Source organism: Achroia grisella, unplaced genomic scaffold (genome assembly GCF_030625045.1).
Source record: "Achroia grisella isolate CSIRO2021 unplaced genomic scaffold, CSIRO_AGI_Agris_v1 utg474, whole genome shotgun sequence".
Classification (NCBI taxonomy): Eukaryota; Metazoa; Arthropoda; class Insecta; order Lepidoptera; family Pyralidae; genus Achroia; species Achroia grisella.
Genome location: NW_026712878.1, coordinates 2,805,980 through 2,827,786, shown reverse-complemented (window position 1 = coordinate 2,827,786; position 21,807 = coordinate 2,805,980). Strand labels below are relative to the sequence as shown.

Sequence of the window (21,807 nt, the reverse complement as noted above, 5' to 3'; positions counted from 1 at the left end):
CTCTTGTATGTATATATATTTTGTTAGCACTTCACCAGATTCTATGCTTTCGTTAAACACTGTTCTAATGATAGCATCTTTACGGCCGGACAACATGCGGGCAGCATGTCATGTATTGCAAAATTCCTAACCGTTGTTTTGTTTTGTTCCAGGTGTTGAGTGACACCGTGCAGTGAGTGCTGTGCGACCGGACGGCATCGCCGGTCGGTTCTGTCAGTGTAGTGCTGGTGTGACGTGCGGTTGTCAGTCGTGCTGTGTCAGTGTCAGTGACAGTGTGTTTGTTGTGTGTGGTGCGTTGCGTCCAGTGCGGCGCGGACGCGGCCGGAGTCACATCAATGCCGGTACGCCGATGGATCGGTGATTGCGAACTGACTACGTCACAACTGCAGCGTTGGTGAGTGATACTGATCAGTACATATATATATTTATATGTAAGTCGAACGGCAAACAAGCTGTCGGATCGTCTGATGCTAAATGGCAACTGTCAGCTATTTACATGAACAACACCACGTTTGTAATATCTGTTTTTACCACTCATACTTGGGGACTAAAATGTCATGATGTATGACTGTAACTTAAAAGTACTTATTGTTGTTATAGGGCCACGGTGACAAGTATTTTTAGGGTTTATGATTTGTAAAGTGATTAAATGTGTATGTATAGGGTATGTTTTTGGGGTAAAAATAAAACTATTGTGGAAGAAATGTACCTGTATAACTTGTTTGAATATAGTTAAGTAGAGGAGAATACCTAGTACTGTATACATATTTTTTTATTTATGTAGTTTCACAACAGTCCCACATATGTAGGGTTGCAGAGGCTGTTGTTATCTCCACCTTGCTCAGAGAGAGTACACCACCGTACCGATCATGTATTCAGTCAGTTAGTCATACCGGCTTGTTGCCACTTTCACGCTGTGTTTCCTTAATTTTTCCTCATGGTCGCACCAACGCAGCAATAAAGCCTTGTTTGGAATATTGCCTGCTGATATGTTACATTAAAACTGTATTATAAATGAGTATATATTAAAAATTATATGTAGTTAAACCAACATCTATATTGGGACGTTCTTTACATACAACACATCACAAATTTTTCGTAACAACTCTTTTTGTAAAGTGTTGATAAACTTCGTTAACAAAGTAAATTAACCCCATAGACAGAGGTAGGCTAACCGCACCTGCCACGGTTGCAGAGCCAGTCTAGTCTATATTTTCATGTTAGTTTCATAATATTGTGTATGATATTTATCTAACGGTAACATTGAAATTCTTTCGTTCCGATTTTGTTTCAAAAATTATTGCAAACTTGTCCAAAAATAGAATTTTAACAATGGCAAAGAATGTGATATCGATAAATAAATGTAATCTTATTAATTCAGGGCTGATGTATATCCTATTAAAAAACGTATATAAAGATTAAGCTGTGTGTTTGAGTCGCCTGTTTTTTTATGTTTTAAGACATTGAAATTGTATCCTATAACCTAACGATTAAAGATCAATTTTGTTATTATTAATATAACTACAAAACATGATATCATATAAACTGTACATACGTAATATTAATAATTGAGGTCCTACTACTATCTCTAATTGTAAAACGTATCAAGTCGTATTGTTTTTTGTATCGCCACGCGTTCCAACATTCACGCTAGATCTGACACCGGTTGATCGATTGATTAATACAGATATTGAAAATATTTTACTACGTAACAAACCTGTCAGCTTCATACTACATGTTTATATCTACAGATATGAAAGAGAAAGGAATATTATATATATAGATCTCTGTTTCATGTTATGTACATGTCCTTATCTGCCATCGGTTTATTAACATAAATGGCGTGGTTCGGCTGTAATTATTTATTATATTATTTGTGACGTATGCAAACAAATGCTTTCTTACTATTCAACAGCAATGTCCCCAGTAGCGTGTGAAAATGCAAACTAACTACATGTCTTTTATAAAAATGCTCTATAAGTGATTTGATTATTAAAATCAATGAAAAATAGTTACAAAATCTGTATATAATATTTGTAACGGAACTTAATGTCGAAGAATAATTAATAAATAATAGAATTGGGGAGGGCCTAGGGCCCCGAGGATACGAAGGGCCCCCAGTCCCCACTATGATTAGAATATTAAAATATATCTAGAATGTTAAAAAACCTATCATAAGATTAGTAAACCTGAGATCACTCAACTGATGTAAGTGCGCGTCCATCGAAAGTAACGAGAAATTTCTGGTTGCTTGTTTTTGGTCCGTGTATTTTTTTAGTTGAGTAATATAATTAGGTCGGCCCCTAAATAGATTTAGCCCAGGGCCCCACAAATTCACGATCCAGCCCTGACTGAGATAACAGGTGTCCTCATTGCAAAGAACCTCAATACTTCTCAACGTAGCAAATATGATCTTTCTACATATAGGTATATTATAATCGCTATAAGATACATTCGTTTGTCTCTTGTCTATGTTATTTGTACATATTACAAATGTGATTATATAATCTTCATCATCATCGCTATTGCAGCTCACAGCAAGACACTGCTCTTCGAAAGCACGCCACTGGGCACGATCTCGCATATCATAGGTGTATATCATTTTTGTAGGAGTCATAAATTGTAATAGAATTCATATTGTATAACGCAGTAATATAACCTTATAATTATATTAAGCTTCTTTTTGTAACTAGTAACTACTGCAACATCTTTAGCTTTGAAATAATGAAGATGAGATCATGTTACTTAGGCCCTCGTGACTAATTCCTATTGGGATGGAGATCGCATGGAAGTCAACATGCCTGGTCATATTGCTTGCAATGAAACCGATAGCCCCATTAATAACAATAGCCTGCCTGCCCTTCACTAGAGTGTAGGCAATACGAAATGAATCCTATTTCGATTAGTGTAAAGCGTTGGGATATTTACCCCTATATCGTTCTACTTTCACTTTTCCGAATCAAAATATACTTCAACAGCAATTAACACGCGCCGTGATAATAATACCTCTCGTCTTTCCCCTCAACACTGTAGTACGTGGCGGCGCGTAATGTAATATGATTGTTTACCTACTTGTTCGCTGCCATAAGCCCTTTCCAATACATAAACACATTACCTAGAGAGGTATTATACTATCGATTGCGAAGAGTAAATGAATTTTTATTATGTTCACATATTATTCTGTTGTAACGTGTCTTTATTACGCTGAAATGTTTTTGCTTTTCAAGACGGCACTGTAAATTGTAGTTGTAGTTTTAAACTATGCTTTTTATTTACCTCTAAGATATTATATTAAAACAAAAATGACAATACCACATAATTGACAACCACTTGTGGATTTTAGGGTTACCTGATTCAAAAGTAATTCAAGTTTTTTTTTAGTATCATTAATTTCATATTTCATATGACGTTGTTTATTACAATATTTTTTCATATAACAACGTTGTTATATGTACCTTATTATACAGAGAATAGTAACTTATAAAGCGGTTTAAGTACGAATATCTTTATTAATTTTTAAGACTTTATAACTTAGTATTGATGTAGTACTAATTTTATTAATATTGAAAAGAGATTTTGTTTCGAAAACAATAAACTAATATCTTTTGATGACCCGATCGGGCTGATAAGGAAATATGTGAATGTTTATATATATATTTTTTTTAATACCATTACGGGGTTCTTAATTATTAAATCTATGATTAAGTAAATATGATATTTTTAAACCAAGAACTCGATTTATCAATAACTAGCTACGCCAGAGATTTTATTCGCGTGTACAGTTAAAAAAGTCTCTTTCAAAGCTATTAAATACTAATTTTTGCACTGTTTATTATATCAAATACTATCTGTAATCAAATACAATAATAATAATAGTAGGGTGAGATAATGTCAAAGAAATTATAGGAGTACAGAGGCACCTTAGTACTCCGGAAAGGCAACGCTTGAGGGATTATATGATGACGTTATGTATTGCTGTTAGTTTATATATTCTGACGTTTGCTATTAACGTTACATAAAAAAATTAAGTGATTATTCAAAGTTATGTTTTTGCCTCAGGTAAAGTATGCGACCGACCACCGCCCAGACTGAGCCGACATCCACACTAATGACATTACAATTGTGAGTACATGATGCTCCTTTATATATATAAGGGTGGAGTTCGACTAGAGGAACAAGAGTTACAAAATTGAGACTAATTATCTAATTACCTAATCTATTATTAACTACCTTATAAGTCATTGTTTAATTATATATTTCAATGAGAAATATAACTAACCTGAAAATTTTATTATAATAAAGGTAATATTTTAAAGAATAAAAAATCAGGAATGTAACTTCTGTTTTGTATATTATTTTCGGTCAATTTACCTACTGTTAACACTAAAACTGTACTTATGAAACTGGGCGAAACAGAATGTTCAGTCGGACCACAAACGATTCAGTAAGAAGTTAACGAAAGAATGCTTCCATAATATTTCTAAAATAATGAATGAAATTACGCAAAATAAAAATTATAGAAGTAGGAAGTGGAGGAATATTCGCTAGGTCTAACTCCACCTAAACATGATAATAATAGGTGTGTCCGTATCAGTGCGTTTCTGGTAAAGTGTTAAGTCCGGTCGATAACATTATCGCTGATGTGTCAAAATATTTTCGGGCTTGATCGATCGATTAGTGGACACTGGCTTCACTGTGTCCAAATCCAAGGCCGTACACACAGTAAATAAATCCTGTTTGATATGCACGTTTATCGAAAATATACGTGTTTTTTTTCTCGAACTATTGTAATGCTGTCGGCCATAGCTTGCCTTTGTAGTTTCATCTGTAGAAGTTATATATTGTGCGATTATGGTAGGACATTAAAATTTATTTATATATATTTACATATGTAATTCAGATTAATCACTGATAACGTTGTTCTCTACACCTGAAAGGTTTTTTAAAATCGTTCTATTTTTCTTTATCGGTTATTTAAATAAGTTTCTTTGTAACATTTCAAGGATTGAAAATTTGAAGGTGTAAAAACAATTTTACTTATTGCTCAGCACATAAATTTGTTAATTCCATATTCTCAGTAAATAGCATGCTTTGTCTTCTGACGACATCGTACAATGGACAGTTCAATATAGGTATTATGGATTCGCGTCTTCTGATATAATATTGTTGCCTTTTTGTCTTGTTTATTGCCCAATGTTATTATCTTCTTATACATAATTGTGTATGTAACTGTACTTTCTGTGAGAAGAACAATAAAGAGTTTAAACTATAAATAATTCATCTATTTTATTTTTTTTTATTACAGATATTTCGCACTTTAACATTAAATTGCATTTATTAAAAAAAATATAGACTTCTTTGAAGTTCAAAGTTTAAAAGACGTTTTAGATTTTACGATAAAGATTTTTGCATTACGATGAAAATATGGTAACGACGACAAATTTTTTTTTGTGGAAGATGGCGAAAAATGTCTTCATAAAATAAAAAATTGTAAATGATACATTTGCAATTAAACACCTAACCTGACATTAAATGTAATTATGTAGTTAGTTATATAAACACGATCACGTTTACTGTCTGTATATATGCAAGCTACATGACGGGTTCAACACCCGTTAATTGAACTTCAATCCCACTTAATACAGCTCTGATTGGATATCATATCTAGTGCATAATTCTGTGTATTCGATTTGGCGTGTTAGTAGTAATGTATATGTAATAAGTTTTACATGTTGGTGGGTGTTACTAGTTAATCAATTCAAATGCCTTGTTCAACATACGAATAATTACATGTACACCTACAATACTTCTAAATATATTGTACAACTAGCTATTCACGTCATAGACACATTCACAGGAATTCAGGAATGGCAACGCAGAATATAGTAGAGTAATTTGTTGTTAAGAGTTGTTGTTATTCGAGTTTGTATGAAACTACATTTCCCCCTGATAGTAGTTTTGATTTACCATAGGTGTAGAATAGAGAATCATTTATTCAAATGATCTTAATTTAAGCACTTTTGAATAGACCATTTATCATTCTTTCTTTATTTCTAAGGTAATCTATTTGAAGAAATATATTTTTATACCTTTTATGGTGCTTTAATGTAGATAGAGCACGGATATCACATTTCATCTGATGGACCGTCAGGTGCTGAATAATTTTAAGTAGCTTAAAATATGTTTTAATTTCATTTAATAAAGTCTTATATTGCGTTGTTGCAGGTGACGCGCTGCGGAGCGGTGACTAAAGCGGCTCTGCCGCTTTAAATGGACAAACGCAAGATGCTGCCAAAGAGAGCGCGTATGGATAGCATGCGGGGTCCCATTGCAAACGGACCCCTGCAATCAAGGTGGGCATTTCATTGTATTATTTTATTATAAACAAATCCATAAAAAAATCAGATCACATTGATTTCATTATAAGAGAAAGAGATTTATGTGGGTGTTATACAATACCTTAACGAGCTAATTCAGATATCAACCCGCTGTACGTATGTTGTTTTGATTTGATCGGTAAACATTCCAATTACGGAGACGAGATTCATTGTTAGTTATAGACTAATGGGAACTCCATTACTAGCAATCCGGTCCCTCTCGTGCGAAAGACATTAGACTTTCAAACTCCGATCTATAATATTAACTGTCTTATGATACCTTACTTAGAAGCGAAACAGGTGTCGTGTTATGGGTATAAACTTTGCTAACATCGGAAGATTGATCACTAATAAGAATTCTTTAAGGAGCGTTATTTATTACCAATATTTTTTACAAAATGGGATTTAATAAAAACATTCCTGTTCCAGTAGACAGTTAAATGCATTTTCCCAACCTAATTCATTTAGCTGTAGTTAATAGTTTTTTAGAAATTGAAATATATACCTATTTAATACTGTTTAATAATAGAGTTTTATGAATAGTAATAGTTGTACGTCTTACATAATTATGGTAAATAATACGTTATTAAACTAATCAAACCGTAGCCTTTTATTCTTAATTATTCATTGCTTTCGTAAATATGCCCAGAGTGGATACTTTTGTTGTACTTGCAAACATTTTAACAGGGATCATAATCTATTCGGTCCCGGTAATTCACATTCTTGTCGGGAGAAGGCGGCAAGTTAACAAAGCGACGTCCAACCTCTATTGGGTTCACTCCACTTATTCTTTTCTCGCGCTAATCCTATTTGGTTTCCATCAAAACTTGCCCGAAGGGGTTGTCCCCTTCTACGTGGCATCCTCTCGTTCCCCGTGCGCCCCCACGTCCCCTCTCCCACCTCGGCCGATAGCGGCCTCTTTGTTTGCCACCAAATCTGTTTTCGTCTGCCCCGGGAAAGTTTGGAATTTCTGAAAACTCCTTCACCGTTCGGAATTACTTTCTCGTTTCACTGCTGAAACTTTTGCCGGCAATAATAATAATTCTGCTCCGCTATGACGAAAGTTTAAATTATTAGTTTAATCGCACTGGCGTGCTTTAATTATAGGAGAGTTATAGGCGACGCAGGGTGGACCCGCTACGACGCTGTCCCATGATTGGTTCACTTTGTCGTGAGAGTCCAAGATTATTTGATTTTACTCAATTTGATTGTCAGTTTGTATTTGGATATAATCGATTTAAATTGTCCCGTCGCTTGTGTTAATTGCTAAATATGTACTGCAAATATATCGTAGATGTTGTCTACTTGAGTCTTTTAGGTTCAACGCTCTTAAATTAAGAAACTTCAAACTTAAACCGAATATTTTATTCGACTAAAATTTTTGAACAGGTTTGATGCGAAATAGTGTTTGTTTGTCAATATACATATGTGTTTGTCGATATAGCTTGTTTGTGAATTGAGATATTTGCGCAGACTATATAAATCTATATTTATGAGGTTAATGTATATGTAGTCGTGTCAAGCAAAGATCCGGTTTGCACTGGTTGATGTCAACGCTCAAAGTTTTGGTATATACTCGATTGAATCAGAACTACTATATGAACGATTATTATTAATGTAACTTATTTTCAATTTATCGTTGCAGAGTAGATTAGTGTTTTAGTATACTAACTGTTAAATTAGAAGTGTCGAATTCAAAATTTACCGACACTCGATTCAATTTTAATACTTTTTTCTGTACTTGTAGAACATTTTTGGAAGTTTCTGAAGTTAAGAAATGAATTCAGATTTCAATTGATATCAATTTCCAATTTATGCTAATTATACGTTGTAACTTCTAGACTAATATATGCAAGCAACCCAACAAATCAGATGCAGTGAATTTTGTGTTCATTGTGTATTTTTGTATATGACGTTTACCATTTTTCATCTTAAAAAAAAAATGTATATTTTGTATCAAATATTTCTATTAGATCCTAATATTATATTCGTTCTTGAAAATATACGTTCGTTGGTCACCTGTGCAGCAGTGTTACGTGTTATACATATTTATTTACATAACCTGTAGGTAATCGAGTGTTTATCAATGCACAACCTTGGCACACGTTGCCTGGCGCGGCGCGGCACGGCGCGGTCAGCGACACAAAAACCACGTGGAAACAGTTCGGTGTTTCGCGGCTAGGTTACCGTCTACAGTCTGCTTCGCTACTACACTACTGAAAGCTTAAGAACAAATTTAGATTTTATATTTAGAAGCATAAAGTTTAAAATAAATTATAGATATTGTATTTTGTACTGGCTAGTTTTATGTATTTTATACTAATATTACCTGCCCCGAGCAACTTTGTACAATCAATAAATGTTGTGTTTACTCAATTTGTTCTCGAAATATCTTCAAATGTTTTCTATGAAAAACGTATAAGAAATTGACTGTTATGTTTTTATTCTAAAGTCAAACTAATAAAAGTTTTTAATTAAAACAAAAAAAGGACTAAATTCTCGTTGTAACATGATTCGGAACCCTAACGTATGTTCTTATAAACACAAATTATTTACATAGCAAACATTAATCATAAATTTATTTTTGGTAACTGAAATTGAACAAGGCAGGCTATTCAGTTTTTTGCACATGAAATTATAATGTAGTGAATCAGTATGTAAATTGTTTGCTACCGTAATAAGGATGTTACACCTACCGAAATCATGTTATAGTAATTTAATAATTATGATTAATTTATTATTACACGCAGCTGAAGCTGATACATTATTAATGTTATTATAAAGTTTTCAAATATCTTCAATGACTTTAGAATAGTTTATATTGTATTTTTGATAATACGATATATTAAATTATATATCGAGAAGCAATACATACTTCTAGGAAAAGTCGAGAGTATTTGCTTGATGATAATTTTTTTTATGATAGCCATACGGCATAACTGTTTATCTAAATTGTCGTTCGAGGTGTTTATTAATTTAATATTGTCTTCCTTTTTTCGAATTTTAAAGCCTTACTGTTTCCTACGAAGACACGTTAAATTGAAGAAAGTGTATTTTTATTATACATTTCATCCTAATATTATAGATACAAAAGTGACATAGTTTGTTGATTACCATCACTATGAAATTTGACATATAGGTCGTATAGCAGAAACTGGTAGGTAGTGCAGACGTCACAGTTCTAAAATATATAATCTTTTAATATCACAATCAAACAAGTACATATCTATTTATATATTGGCATTTGCTTCATACCTACTGTTTTACTACAGGTTTAATAATGCCAACTACTTGTACGATTCCAGATAATGAGGTACAATGTTTAACAAGTATAGTATATATGGCGAAGGTCGAACGACATTATGATTTCATTGTTTGATCTTATCAGTTTTATTTGCGTTTATATTGCCTACTGTTTGAAGATTATTTACTGAGACACGAATTAAAACTGGCTCGAAGCTGATAACGTTTCACGTTCCTGGATGTCAGTGTGTAGACAGAATGTTACAATAGACTGACCAACGGTCTAAAAAAGGTCGAAATAGTATAATACGAAGCTCTTGGATTGAGTTTTATAAATGTATATACAAAGATAAAAATTCATCCTTAGCAAATATTAGTTATTGTAAACAGAATTATTTTGATTGAATCTAGTATACGAAAACTTTTGGTCTACGTCTTTATGTTTCAGTTTTGAACATCAGAGTTATAGTATTTGCATTTGACAAAATTGCAATGGCATATGCTGGTGGTCACTATATTCTCCCAAAACTGAATTTAAAAATGATTTTGTTTTATCGTAAGTTTGTACAACCGTGTTTAAAAAGAATACGAGCTGAGATTCTTGTAAGTTCTCATCTCGAAAGCATTCCTAATTGACGGTATATTTGACATATCATAAGAGTCTGTAATAGACCTAGATGAATAAAGATATTTTGACTTGATTTGATTTGATACCGTTGTGTAATAACCCGTTTGATATTTTCTATTCCAGGCCCCTAGTTGCATTACTAGACGGACGGGACTGCACGGTCGAGATGCCGATACTGAAGGACGTGGCCACGGTTGCGTTCTGCGACGCGCAGTCCACGTCGGAGATCCACGAGAAAGTGCTGAACGAGGCGGTGGGTGCGCTAATGTGGCACACGATCATACTCACCAAGGAGGACCTAGAGAAGTTCAAGACCTTGAGGATTATAGTGCGCATAGGCTCCGGGGTCGACAACATTGATGTCAAAGCCGCTGGAGAATTAGGTGAGTACATATTATTTTTGTGTTTTTATTATGAACTGGAATGCAAATTGATTGTCTGCTTTGTGGAAAGTGGTAACCGTTAGTATAGACGTAAAGAGTGACACGGATATGACGAAATTATTGTGAAGTTTGTGAGTGACGAATTTAATTTCTAATAATTCTCTAAGTGTCTCTATTTTTAAGGCAATCTGTTTAAATTACATAGTCATTTAGATTCTGATATAAAGCAGCTTACTTGCTGCAGACCTAGTTCCAGTTTTAAATAATAGAGTATGTCATACCTACTACGTCAAATGACTGGGTACAAAATATAGACGGATTTAAAATAAAGTAAACAGCGCTGGTTATGTCTGATTGCCAATCATTTTTTTTAATGAACTGCTTGTGTCTACGCTCTCGCCCAAGTGATTACTAAACTGAATGGATTCCATGAAAAAATGATAATCATGTTTATTTTCCGCTAATGGTAATTTTACAATTAATTCCCTTGGCCATATTACACTTGGAAAATTTAATTGCCACAGCGCTGGTATTCAGTGGATACCGTGTTTACATAGTTCGTGAATAATGCTCGTCCACGCGTAGGTATAACATAGAACGTCTAGGTTGAAACCTTCCGAGGTGTCGTTAGTTGTTTCAAACTTCCAAGTCATGTATAAATTAATAAGATATGAACAGTGTCCACTGTACTGTACTGGTAATAGTTCAAAGTTTCTAGAAGTTTGCTACTGACAAAGTTAAGGAGAAGTTAATGAGTTATTACAAGCCAGAACTATTAAATATACATTTACATGACTACTATAGACGATGTCTTGTTAGACAATGGTGAGAAAGTTTCTGTTCTTTAATTAGTCAGTGTAACAAGAAAAAAATAAAAGGAAGAAAATCATTAAATAAATAAAAATAAGCAGTTGATATATTGTTACTATCATCTGAATTTTATGATGGGTTTTATAACGAGAAATTTACCTGAGATAGAGTGTAAAAAGTAGTATGCATGTGGACCTGAGATATTTAAGATGCCAAACAGCTTGCTTTGTAAGCTGTGTTTCGGTTGAAATGTGCAGGTTAGACAGTGAACTTACAGGATGATAATAATAATAATCATAATAATCTCAGGACTATTTACACAGCGCCATCTAGACCGAAGTTAAGCTACTTAAAGCTTGTGTTATGGGTACTAAATAACTGATACAAATATATAGGTATTTTTTTTCGTAATTACATACATATTATACATAGAAAACAAACAATCATGCTCATGAATACAAATGTTTGTGCCGTGCGAAGAATCGAACCCGCGACTATCGGACGTAAAGCGGTGTGCTTACCGCTAGACCACCGAGTTCGTCAAATGGAGATAAAAGGCATGATATCTTAGTTATTTGAAATGACAACGCATGAGTGGTATAACAGTGGTTTGTTAGATGGTAACGCGATGTGTGTGGTGCAGTTTATGTTTATTAGCGACTTTATCGCATACGATCAGATGAGTCGTCAGCTTGTATTGTCCATTCCAATAACACAACAACAACACTTATGAAATCTTCATTAATTAATACATTCAATTACATTACAACGGCACAAAGGTCACCTTAACCGTTATATATCTAGAAGTAATTGATAATTCCATTTCATTTGATATGTTAAGGCACTATCGCAAGATTAAAATTGTGTGAATGACTGATGACATACAGATAATTAATCATTTATTCATTTGCGAGTATTCATCATTTGTTGATTGATGATAATGATGAGATGAGAGGTATTGAAAATTTTCGTATTTGTGAGAGTTTGTCAGGCCACGTGACAATGGTGTCACTGTTATCAACTCACGTCAATTCTAATGGAATATGCTTAGTCATGTTATAATGTGCGCACGCCCACGCCCGAGTGGATGAAAATTACGGAATTGTGACTGCGACAAATGTCAGCCGTGTTTTTTTTTAATATAATTGGAATGACAAACAACTTGACGGCTTACCTGATGAAAATGATAACAGAATTTTATTTATTATATGAACAGCTCTAAGGATGTCACAAAATAGATTAAGCCTCGTATGGGATGTCATTACTGAGTATCAAATTGTTATGACAGATAATATTATAGAGATAGGCTTTCATCTGAGATAACCCAGTCTCACTCAGTTTGCATTTGTAAGCTATGTTTCGGTTGAGGTGTTTCCGTGATTGTTTTTTTAATGATGATAATGGAATAGTGCTCCCGCCTGCGCTAACGGTTTACGCTGGCGACACATCAGTGGAGGATGATAAGATGATGCACCAGATGAGCAATGAGGTCAGGTCAGTTAGCCCATAGTGACAAATTCACGAGGAATTTAAAACTATGGTTTCCAGGGGGAACCGCGTGGAGGTCAACTTGACCTGATTTACTAAGATATTCTCATCCGTTATACAAGAGAGTGAGGTGGTGTTTGATCAGTATTTTGTTACTTAAGTAGCTATAATAATACTCTTAAACCTAAAATTACTGTTTTACAGTTTGTATTAAAAAAATTTTTTTTTGGATGAATCAGAACGAGCGGTAGAATTAAGCTATTTCTATTATTAAACAGATATTGTATAAGGTTTAACTCTGTTCAATTGTGTGTAACCCGTGTAAGTTATATTGATTAATAATGTGTACTTTTATGTTTATTTCAGGCATAGCTGTATGTAATGTGCCGGGTTACGGCGTGGAGGAAGTAGCGGACACGACGATGTGTCTCATATTGAATTTGTACCGGCGGACGTACTGGCTCGCCAACATGGTGCGGGAAGGGAAAAAATTCACAGGTAATTTGTTAATGCCAAGATGCAGTATTTTGTTTATATGGGTGGTTATGTAGAATGACGCAACCGCCTGCACTAACTCTAACGGGATATCAGCGGAGAAAGGATGAGCATGAAGTCAAGTCTCTTAATGCGAAGATAACGTTTATTAGAAAATTCAAAGAAGTAAAGGGATGTGAAACTAGAAATAAAATGATAACTGAAGCAATTAATAATAATAATTGCTTAGCGATAAGACCGCCTTTTGTATCAGTGTATATTTTCCATTTTAATTGTTTTTTTTTGTTTTTGTTCTGTAATTGGTGCAATAAAGAGTATAAATAAAATAATAATAATCATTTATTCAGCATAAAAAAGAGTACAGAGTAAAAAAGAAAACTTAAAAACTAATAATCGTCTATGCTGAAAAGGTTTCCACTCAGCTGGTGCCGCAGCGTGTCACTACAATTAATTGTAGAATGATTTCCCTTGGCTTCTTTTTTGTCATGTTTAAGTTTCATAACTTGTAGACGAATTGGGAACAAAGTATCCAAGTGCATTTAGAAAGTGTGTACTTAAGTCAGTCATCAGTTACGATATAGGCATGCGAGTCTACTGTATAATAAATGTAGTGTACTAGTTATATATTAATGTTTTCGATAAAGTAGCAATGTATGTTTACAGTATATGTTACTATATAAGCCTCGATTGTAACAGTCGAGGCGTATAGATCCAGATGAAATAGACAGAGGCATTATCAATTGACTCCCACATTTCGCAGGTTATATTTTAATACAACTTGGGGTGATTCCTTTATTAACACACAAGTTTTTATCAGTCATAAATATAAATTTATTAATATAAGGTTAAGTTTTATTCAATCAGATGGTTACGGACTCACGACACTTTAGTCTATGCCTTCGGATAACAGCCCACTGGGTCACGACGCTCTCTTTAAATAAAGTATTAATATACGTTTGGTACGATATTTCCAGGTCCGGAACAGGTCCGCGAGGCGGCGGCCGGCTGCGCTCGCATCCGCGGGGACACACTGGGCATCGTGGGCCTGGGCCGCATCGGCTCGGCGGTCGCGTTGCGCGCGAAGGCCTTCGGCTTCAACGTTATCTTCTACGACCCCTACTTGCCCGACGGCATCGAGAAGTCGCTCGGGCTCACCAGGGTTTATACCTTGCAGGTAATTTTGATTTAAACTACGTACAAAGTAGTCTGTGTTGATACACCTCTGATAAAGAGCAATACGCAAGTTTCTTGTGATGACACAGCTTTCCAAATGAGCAGTAGATTAATGAAATAAGTAATGACTACAAGTGCTTAAGTGTAAATTTATTTGAATAAAAACAAAAACATTATAATTTTTATTCTATACTTATTTTATTCTGACTAAACTACTCCAGCAACAACCAAATTGCCTTGTAAGCTGTTTCGATTGGATATTGCAGTAAGATAAAGGCATGATAGTTTACTCCTCTGAATTCTAAAGTATGAGGGTTACATGACAATATCCGTGATGCTGTACATGTATATAGGCGATGGTTACGATATACCATTAGGTGGGTTATCAAATTATTTGCCACTCCGGTTGTAAAAAAAATATTGATAAAGCACATTAATTTTATTTTGATTTTTGTTGAAACTTTGATATTAAGTAAATATTACTTGCAGTAACAAAGTATTGATATACTAGCCGTGTCCGCGGTTTCACCCGCGTGTATTTTATAGCGTATATGTTATTCTGATGTATAAGCTATATTACTGAAAAGTTCCATCAAAATACGTTCAGTGTGTAAAAGAGTACCAAGCATCCATCTGTACAAACTTTCGCGTTCATAATATTAATAAGGTAAAATTAACCTATAATTATTTTATGATTTCAGGACCTTCTATTCCAGAGTGATTGTGTATCACTGCACTGCAGTTTAAACGAACACAATCATCACCTCATCAATGAATTTACTATTAAACAAATGCGTCCAGGTATGTTGTACAAATTTACTATTACATTATCTGTGTATACACATAATTACTTCATTTACACTTTAGTTTTAGTACAGTTTAGCATTATTATTAGTCTCAAACTCAAACTCATTTTAGCAGAAACTAAAATCAAATCAACAAACAGCATGTCAAAATTTTAAGGTCGGCAACGCGTTCTGATATCTCTGGTGTTTCAGATGTCCATAGGTTACAGTAACTGTTTACCATTAGATGGGACGTAAGCTTGGTTGACACCATCGTGGTATAAAAAAGGCTCTGCCCTAAAGGAAAATTACGTTAAACATTACCCAATGCAATGTGTACATGTTTTGCGTTTATTAACATGTCACTGACCTGCTGTCAATATTCGTTATAAGTTATTACATACACATATTGAGTTCATTCCAGCTTATACTAGGACTGTACTTACTATGATTTATTTTACTTACTCAAGTAACAAATTATTTATTCTTTTACTTTTGTGAATTGATGCTATTTGTTTGTTTTTATTGGTAGATTTGCACATAGACACATACAAAATGTAAAATGAAATATTGTTAAAAAAATACAAAATTGCTTTCTATTAAGTTTATTAGAATGAAGATTATTTTTGTCTATCTATATTTACTGTTTTTTAAACAAAATCTTGTTTAAGCTTTACGTTTATAAAAGTAAGATATTAAAGAAATAGCTACTTGACTAACAACGATAGCTCACGATATGTATTGGTACGGTTGCAGGCGCGTTCCTGGTGAACACGGCGCGCGGCGGCCTGGTGGACGACGAGGGGCTAGCAGCAGCACTCAAGCAGGGTCGAATCCGCGCCGCCGCACTAGATGTGCACGAGAACGAGCCCTTCAACGTGTTCCAGGTATGAATTATTTTAATTCTAATATTATTAATCTATTCTCAATTTGATTACAGACTATACAAAAATATAATGTAAATGTACAAAAGAGTATATATGGCATATACATGGTAATTTGTGTAATGTTTTTTTTATTGATTTAATGTACAGTGAAACCTGGTTAATTGGGATCTCAAAGGCTAAGAAATATGTACTAATTATAGGTTTCCATTAATTCAGTTTTCCAATTAAGCAATTTTAAAATTATAGTTGTCTCATTTACGGAGGCTCCCGCTTATTGAGGTCGATATGTACGGTTATTCCATTTTTAGAGGTGAAAAAACCTCAAATAACACTGACAAACAAAGCCTATGCAAAACACATTCAAATGTTTGTATACAAACGTGTCAAAACCTTTCCCAATCAGATTAATTTTTCTCACTTATACAGGGAAATGACTCTCAATGATAGAGGTTTCTTAATTATCCAAGTTTTACTGTATTTTGCTTGCATAATGTAAACAAAAAATATTAGCATTCTGAACTCCTCTATGTAAGTAAACGAACTATAAGATTTTCATAAAAGGGTGTATAATGTTTTTGCTTCATATGTATTAAGATATGAATGTATCGTGTGGGTCCGCAGGGTCCGTTAAAGGACGCGCCGAACGTGCTGTGCACGCCGCACGCTGCGTTCTACTCGGACGCGTCCGCGCAGGAGCTGCGAGAGATGGCCGCCTCCGAGATACGGCGCGCCATCGTCGGCCGCATACCGGACTGCCTGCGCAACTGCGTCAACAAGGTACCGGACACCACATCCGTACCGCCTCCACACCCATTTTATACCTACATACCTCATCCTTCATTTATCAGCTGAGTGCTTTAGTATTAATTCTACTAATAAGTTCTTTAGCTGGATAAATCTCACACACTCACACATCAATTATATGGCGTAGTGTTTTGATAGAATAGCACAGTATCTGTTAGTAATCCTACAGTACTCAGTGGAAAGTTAAGAATCGCTTAATGTGCCTTTACATTATACAACAGAGTTCAATGCAGATATTTGTGATGGATAAACTAATTATAATATATTATAAAATGTTAAATTCTAAGATATGAATGTACCCATGCAAAGATAGTGCGGGTTAGTAGAAAATTAATAAATTTGTCAAATTTAATCGTGATTCATTATCGTTGCATTATTCATAACATTTTTGTGAATAATACCAATATACATTAGGTATTGTTTCTTTGTTATTGTTATTTAAAACATGTTGCTGCATATAGAACTGCTAATTATAGTATCATTCAATTATAATTTTATTTCGTTTATTTTAATTTATTATTATTATATTCTATGATCAATGTTATTGAATACTCCTTTCAATCGATGAAATAGCATACCGATCATTAAAATCAATTCCATTTTATAAATGTTGTAACTATGAGTGAAATTTTATGATATCGAAGTACACTTATACTTGGACTGTGTAATAACGTCGTGCGGTCGTGACGCAGGACTACTTCCTGGGAGGCAGCGTGGGCGGCGTAGGCGGAGTGGGCGGCGTGGGCGGCGTGGGCGGCGCGTCGGTCCTGCCCGCGGCGCCGCTGGCGCAGCCCGCGCCGCCGCCCGCCACCTACAGCGAGGGCATCAACGGCGGCTACTACGGCGCCGGCGCGCAGGCCGCGCACTCCACCACCGCCGGAGCCGCGGCAGCAGCCGCCCATCACACTGGTACGTACGGACACACCACGCCCGCCACACCCGCCACACCCGCCACACACGCCGCCCGCCACCTACAGCGAGGGCATCAACGGCGGCTACTACGGCGCCGGCGCGCAGGCCGCGCGCGCCGCCCGCGCTGCCGCCGCAGCCCGCGCCGCCGCCGCAGCAGCAGCCGCCCATCGCGCACACCACGCCCGCCACACCCGCCACACCCGCCACACACGCCGCCCGCCACCTACAGCGAGGGCATCAACGGCGCTCGCGGCCGCGCACTCCACCACCGCCGTGCACGAGCTACGCTGCCGCCGCAGCCCGCGCCGCCGCCGCAGCAGCAGCCGCCCATCACACTGGTACGTACGGACACACCACGCCCGCCACACCCGCCACACACGCCGCCCGCCACCTACAGCGAGGGCATCAACGGCGGCTACTACGGCGCCGGCGCGCAGGCCGCGCACTCCACCACCGCCGTGCACGAGCCGCCCGCGCTGCCGCCGCAGCCCGCGCCGCCGCCGCAGCAGCAGCCGCCCATCACACTGGTACGTACGGACACACCACGCCCGCCACACCCGCCACACACACACGCCGCCCGCCACCTACAGCGAGGGCATCAACGGCGGCTACTACGGCGCCGGCGCGCAGGCCGCGCACTCCACCACCGCCGTGCACGAGCCGCCCGCGCTGCCGCCGCAGCCCGCGCCGCCGCCGCAGCAGCAGCCGCCCATCACACTGGTACGTACGGACACACCACGCCCGCCACACCCGCCACACACGCCGCCCGCCACCTACAGCGAGGGCATCAACGGCGGCTACTACGGCGCCGGCGCGCAGGCCGCGCACTCCACCACCGCCGTGCACGAGCCGCCCGCGCTGCCGCCGCAGCCCGCGCCGCCGCCGCAGCAGCAGCCGCCCATCACACTGGTACGTACGGACACACCACGCCCGCCACACCCATCAACGCCACACCCGCCACACACGCCGCCCGCCACCTACAGCGAGGGCATCAACGGCGGCTACTACGGCGCCGGCGCGCAGGCCGCGCACTCCACCACCGCCGTGCACGAGCCGCCCGCGCTGCCGCCGCAGCCCGCGCCGCCGCCGCAGCAGCAGCCGCCCATCACACTGGTACGTACGGACACACCACGCCCGCCACACCCGCCACACCCGCCACACACGCCGCCCGCCACCTACAGCGAGGGCATCAACGGCGGCTACTACGGCGCCGGCGCGCAGGCCGCGCACTCCACCACCGCCGTGCACGAGCCGCCCGCGCTGCCGCCGCAGCCCGCGCCGCCGCCGCAGCAGCAGCCGCCCATCACACTGGTACGTACGGACACACCACGCCCGCCACACCCGCCACACACGCCGCCCGCCACCTACAGCGAGGGCATCAACGGCGGCTACTACGGCGCCGGCGCGCAGGCCGCGCACTCCACCACCGCCGTGCACGAGCCGCCCGCGCTGCCGCCGCAGCCCGCGCCGCCGCCGCAGCAGCAGCCGCCCATCACACTGGTACGTACGGACACACCACGCCCGCCACACCCGCCACACCCGCCACACACGCCGCCCGCCACCTACAGCGAGGGCATCAACGGCGGGGAAAAAAGGGTAAAGTGTAGTGTAATGAGGAAAAACAGTAGCTGGTTTTGATCAGAACAATTCCTCAGAACATTCTTCGATATATTCTGTTGAAAATGCATAGAGATGCAGTATCTCATCGCAAAACCAATGGTTCGAGTTTGTCATAATATTTCAAAAGAATTCACACAGAACTATCTAGTTCCAAGTTAAGTGAAAGGGTATGTTCGTAATGTGAATTATTTTCAGCAATGGTTTAAAACGTGTGTGGAAGATTATCTAGGTCTTAGATTTGTTATTGTGTAAAAATGTAAAATAATCATCACGGACAAAATTTTGTCTACTGTCGAACCTTCGTGTCTTTTTATCCAAATAGCTGTCATAGATGTTACTTTATCTTAATGTTTTTGTCCACAGCCAATGAACACCTCGGACCCGGCGAATCACCAGCTCAGTAAGGAGAGCTCCGACGTCCACTAGGCGACGACAATACGCTACGTTACAGTACCGTACGCCGAGCGACTAAACAAACATACAAACAATAGTTTTATTGATTCCACGCAAATATGTCATAAGTACCTAAATCGTAAGCCAACGAGTGATATATAATGTGTGCGTCATTTGCATTGAGGCGCCGGTGCAGACAGGTGTCGTCGTAGCTTCTAACGTTCTGTTCCCCACGGAGACTCGGCTCGGCATGCAAGCAAGCTCGCTCGCGAACCAATGTGCTCAGGTTATCATTTGACAATAAAAAAATTACATCAACAGCAAAAACTTATAAATAAACGATGAGTAAACGCGAATAAAGGCTAGTAAACGCTATCGTCGCTAACGCTTCAAAAACTTTACGTGTGTGTGGTTGGTTGAATACTAGGAAAGTATAAAATGTGTGATTCAAGAGATTCGTTTTAATTAAGGGTAATTTTGTATGAGGATTTTTTTGTACGTGTAGACGCGTCTCAATGCAAACGGTGCGTTATCGAGCGATAGTTGATTCTGTGTTTGTATTTCCTAAGATGGGACAGCTATATATAAATACTGTTATATGTAAAGTGCGTGTACAGTCGCGGGCCGATGTGTGCCGGCGAGACTAGTGTGACCAGTGGTACGGTGGCGTCACATTGTAGCGGGCGTGACGGGCGTGGTGCGCAGGACGGTGAAGTCACGTCCGCACAGCGTGAGAACATCCCGTGAAGCATTTGATCGCATTTCATGCTCGATAAGTCACCTCAGGTCCAAGATCCACACCCGCATGCATACGAACTTATTTTTAAGTATCAAACAATGGACTGTAGTAGAATTCTATCATCACATTTTGTTAACGAGAAAACAGGAGGTCTTCGAGATTTTTTTTTTTATTACGAAATGTACAAAATCATGCTTTCTTTGATTATATATTTTTTTTTTCTAAATAGAGTTTAAGTGACGAATTTGTACATGAACACCACAAATGGGCGCGTTACCTAATAACCACCTGTTTTAAAATCGTGAACATCGGTATTTAAAATTAGTATTTACTTACAGTTTAGTTTAATGACAAAAACAATGTGTATATTTTATGAGAAAGTGAAAAAGTTCTTAAATAAAACTATTGTTTTCGGATTAATTACTTTTTGTGTTTTATTTTATTTGATTCGCCCTTGTTTAGCAGTGGCAAATGGTACAAATACACAAACAATAATAATTAATATGAGATCACTGCAACACATACACCTCACTCAAAATTAGGGCCTGTTGAGATATCAGTTGGCACAACATGAACAACAAGTTGGCACAACAAGTAATATATCTAAAAAATATTTAGACCATAATTATACATTTTGTACAAAATATATATAATATAAAAATAAATATTAACACTAACATGTAGATAAATTACAAGTAAATTTGAACACATTTATATTGACACATACAACATCTTTATTATTTAATTCATGACATATAACTATATTACCATCAGCAATAATCTCTGATATTCTCAAAATTCTTAGAAAGGGTACAATACGCTTTCTGATAGAATATGAAATGTACTGTGAAAATTAAAAAAATCGGTTTCTAGTTTCTCCATTATAATTGATATATAATATAAACAAATATATAACTGTATTTTTAATACTGAGCTACATTTAATACTCCTTTTGAGATCCATTCATTATCTGAATATACTGGGTTATAACAGAACGCAAAATCTAGTAAATAATAAAAGTGGGTACTTTGCCATAAAATCTGTATAGCGTACCCGATTTGGTATCTTGA

At 37.7% G+C, this 21,807-nt stretch overlaps 1 protein-coding gene across 1 annotated transcript in view; it reads left to right on the top strand.

Moving 5' to 3' along the window:
• The window catches only part of LOC131845554 (C-terminal-binding protein), a 105,257-nt gene extending 84,097 nt beyond the window's left edge, over window positions 1-21,160 (top strand). The window contains exons 3-14 of the mRNA XM_059194627.1: window positions 153-394; window positions 4,060-4,122; window positions 6,226-6,353; window positions 10,372-10,631; window positions 13,296-13,427; window positions 14,399-14,598; window positions 15,299-15,398; window positions 16,139-16,269; window positions 16,891-17,046; window positions 17,766-17,930; window positions 18,423-18,512; window positions 19,969-21,160. Of these exons, the coding sequence (XP_059050610.1) occupies window positions 6,271-6,353; window positions 10,372-10,631; window positions 13,296-13,427; window positions 14,399-14,598; window positions 15,299-15,398; window positions 16,139-16,269; window positions 16,891-17,046; window positions 17,766-17,930; window positions 18,423-18,512; window positions 19,969-20,031 (1,380 nt within the window). The 5' untranslated portion in view covers window positions 153-394; window positions 4,060-4,122; window positions 6,226-6,270 and the 3' untranslated portion in view covers window positions 20,032-21,160. The remainder of the gene's footprint in view (window positions 1-152; window positions 395-4,059; window positions 4,123-6,225; window positions 6,354-10,371; window positions 10,632-13,295; window positions 13,428-14,398; window positions 14,599-15,298; window positions 15,399-16,138; window positions 16,270-16,890; window positions 17,047-17,765; window positions 17,931-18,422; window positions 18,513-19,968) is intronic.
• The last annotated feature ends 647 nt before the right edge of the window (window positions 21,161-21,807 follow it).